At 39.9% G+C, this 3,722-nt stretch overlaps 2 protein-coding genes across 2 annotated transcripts; one reads left to right on the top strand and one right to left on the bottom strand.

The window, feature by feature from the left end:
* On the top strand, positions 1–1,760 carry DI09_226p10 (uncharacterized protein; the record flags this gene model as incomplete). Its single annotated transcript, XM_013382996.1, has 1 exon — positions 1–1,760. A coding segment is annotated over one exon (1,760 nt), but the record flags the coding sequence as incomplete, so codon positions are not given.
* Positions 1,761–1,865: 105 nt separating this feature from the next.
* On the bottom strand, positions 1,866–2,969 carry DI09_226p20 (uncharacterized protein; the record flags this gene model as incomplete). Its single annotated transcript, XM_013382997.1, has 1 exon — positions 1,866–2,969. One exon carries the CDS (start codon positions 2,967–2,969, stop codon positions 1,866–1,868), a length of 1,104 nt encoding a protein of 367 aa, XP_013238451.1.
* Between the last annotated feature and the right edge of the window lie 753 nt (positions 2,970–3,722).

The following is a 3,722-nucleotide window of genomic DNA, read 5'->3' on the forward strand; positions in this document are numbered from 1 at the left end:
AAGGACATCTTTATAAGACATTTCCGATCAATCTGGATAAAGTTCTGTTCATCGAAGGGCTCAACGGGTTTTCTGACCAGCAAATCTTATTTTTTGATTTACCCTCTGAATCTGCTGATGGTGTCGTTGTTAATGTGAAAACAAGACTCATAAATTCAAGCCCAATTGTAATGTCTGCGGGTACTGCTGGGTTTAAAATGTATTATAAAGATGTCCTTATCGGCAAAGTGACCCTCCCTAATTTGAACTTGGTTCGTGGAGAAAACGAATGGTTCATTTCAGGGTATCTTTTTGAGTTGGCCCCAAATGAAATGGAAATAGTAAATGGATTTTTTAATGATTTTATCAAAGGAAAGGATTCTTCTGTTAAAGTGGTCGGGGATTATCTTTACTCGTCCCTTGACAATCACACAGAGATCTCTTGGCTTCGCAACTGTTTCAATAACTTGGCGATGAGTTTGAAAATGCCTGGCATTAAAGACTACTCACCTATCACCTCGATTTCGATTGTCCAAATGTTTATTGATTTTTCTTCTCCAATTTCGGCTGAAAACAATAACTTTGCATTTCCGATTGTAGTTGATGTTGGCGCCAAATATTCTCTTCCCTTTGGATTTCCGCTTAAAATCACGGAGCTTTCGCAGGAAATCAAACTTTTAGACCCAAAGAGCTTATCTGCTATTGCACTGACCGAATTTCCTCTATCCCCTGTTTTATGCGATCAGCTTGTTAGGGAGGTCAATGGAAAGATGGTCGGAACCATTAAGGTCCCAAATTCTTCATTAGCTTTGATGAGCTCTTTTCTTGAGTCAATTATTGCTGGCCCAAGATTTTCTATGTTGCTTGATGGACAAGCAGATTCTGTCATCAAAAGTGGCCTTGGTGTTATGTTGTTAAAAAATCTGACTATTTCTCAAAATTTGGAGATGGTAGGAATGAACTCATTATCCAATCCGCCACCGGCAATCAAATCTGTCAAAGTACTGAAGGCAAACCCTGAAGATGGAATGTTTCAAGAAATTCAATTGGAATTGACCAACCCATCCCCCGTTGGTTCCAATTTGGGCCAAGTTGAGTTTGACTTGTACTACAATAATACCTTTATAGGGATTTCCGTTGTAAATCCGCTTATACTCTTTCCGGGGGTTAATAACTTCAAGGCGCATTGTCTTTTAACCCTTCCCCCAAATACGCCWCTTTTGGAGGAGTTTCTTTCTCACTATATGTTGGGCAAAAAAATTGATATTCAAATGAGAGGGTCCGAAACTTCTTCGGCATTATCTCTTTTATCCAAGCCATTTTCGAACTTGGTTATATCGACAAAGATTGATGGAATTAATATTCCTCTCGTGGAATACATCAAGATTTCCAGATCTCTTACTGGAAATCTGTTTGTCAAATTTAGAATGGTAAATCCGATGGACGTGCCTGTAACTATTACAGGCTTCTTAGACTTTTCTGTTTATTTTGGAGAAGCAAGCAATTCTTTCGATCCTGCTGCCAGAATCAATTCCTTCAATGTGCCCGTTTTAGAAAATCCAATCGTGGTCCCTCCAAGATCATCGCTAATGCTTAGTCACTGGATCCCTCTCGATCAAAAGGCCTCTTTCGCTTTGGAGGCGCAACTTTTTATGGAGATTGCAAATCAATTATATTTTTTAACCACTAGCAAGGGTTATATAATGTTGCTGTTGGACGAATTCCCGGTCAAGCTTTATTATGAGCAGAAGCACATCAAAGTATACTTTGGGATCTTATAATAATATTTGCTAATTAAACTTTTCTCATCGATAACAAGCTAATTCAACTCGTCTTAAGGTGGTTTTAAGGTGGTAGCGAAGGATGGCTTGATCAACCTTAACCGATCATTGATCTTTCGAAATTTGGAATGGCAAAGACAGCAATCTTGACAGCAATATGGAGACTACCCTTACATTAAGGGAATTTCCTAGAAGGCGGTATTTTTGGATCAAAGTAATATGGTCAGGAAATTTAAGGCGATTCCTTTGCGACGATGTGCCTTCAATTGTGGGGAACGCATGTAATGAAGCAATTTCTTCAGCACTGAAATACCTTACACCCATCTTTAGAAGGAGCTTGACATCTGTGGTATCTATTTCTGGCGTTTCGGGCTCTTGCAAAAGAACCAAAGATCCTGTTCCTCGTATCCTGTTACTTCCATACCCCTTTGTGAATGTGGAACATGCTGGAGGTCCAGAAATTTCAGACCTATGTCCAAAAGGAACCCCGTTAGCAGAAATTACATCGAACCTAAATCCGCTTTCTCTTTCCATTAGCCGAGATGGAACAATTAGGTTTTCAGAGCAAGTTTTTTCAATGTAATCTGAAAGATGTTTTCCATCTGAAAATTGGCCTGTAGTGTATCCAACACTTTTTAATGACTCTATAACGGTTGGGGGCAAAGATGCAGATGATGCTCTTTTAGCAAGCAAATAATATCGTCGCCTGGAGTTGGGGATTGCAATGGCTGCATCCGTTGGGGCAAGTAAAAATTCCTCAATCGAATATTTTTTCATCACTAAAGCCTCGACAAGTAGCGACCGAGTTGCGGAATTTTCAAATCTTGGCACATTTTCCAAAAACAGATAAGCGGGTGGTGTTTTCATCTCCTTCAATACAGCTATCAAATGCAAAATCGCAGAAGCACGACTATCTTTTTCATCCAATTGAGAACCTCCCAACGTATATGGTTGACATGGTGGGGATAAAAGCCAAATGTAACCGTTCAATGACTCGATCTCTGCCATCGATAGGGCTTCGATGCTTTTGGTTCGAGGAAGTTCGCCATTGAATGAACATGTGTAGACGGAATTAGCAACCTCGTTAATATCGAATGAAATAAACTTCCACGGCTTCGATTGAGACTCCATTAAGAGCGCTTCAAGGGCGAAACGCATGCCTCCGATTCCGCTGAACCATTCAATTATAATTTTATCGTCAAGAGACATGAAAATTAATTTTTTTCTTTTTAATTTGTACAATTACAAGGGAGCCCCCGACGCGCAGATAAGAAAAGGCACAAACGCAGGCAATCGGCTCAATTTCTGCAAAAATAATATCGAAGCTAAGCGAGATGACGTGAAACCATAAAAATGCCCATAAACCAGTCCAAAAAGGAAATAATTGCGCTAGAATCATCCTTTCAATGCCATTATTTTGCAAGAGAAACAGAAGGATCGCTTACATGTGGCAAAATTTTGCGTACAATCCGTAACTACATTTAAACAATATGGACTTACAAATGGGTTCGAGCAGCTCTTCCGTGCTAGCCAATTCACTTTGGGCTGGACTTGAATTTGCATCATAAAAAAATCGAATGAATGCCTTTGATGGCTGGGGAGGCTTACCCTCCACATACTCGGTGTACAGGTCGTCAATGAGCTCGTAATATTTTGAATCGTTTTGCGATTGTAGGGCGTAAATAAACTCAATTGGAAGATATTCTGCATAGATTTACATGCAATCAAGTAAATTACCTTTTTCAATCACGACAAACTCCAGCTTTTCCAACAATTTTTGGCGATGATCAGGCTCAACTTGCTTTAAAATCGTCCTGAACGAGCGAGACTTTGCCGAATAGCACTTTTTTGCAGAAGTGCGTTCTTTTTTAGCCTGGATGCTTCCTATCAAATTGGACGGCGCATCGGGCAGGGATAATAGGAATCCAGAGGAGTGGATTACTTTTAAGGTTGAAATAGGTA

This window comes from Mitosporidium daphniae (assembly GCF_000760515.2).
Source record: "Mitosporidium daphniae strain UGP3 chromosome Unknown contig-226, whole genome shotgun sequence".
Lineage (NCBI taxonomy): Eukaryota > Fungi > Microsporidia > Mitosporidium > Mitosporidium daphniae.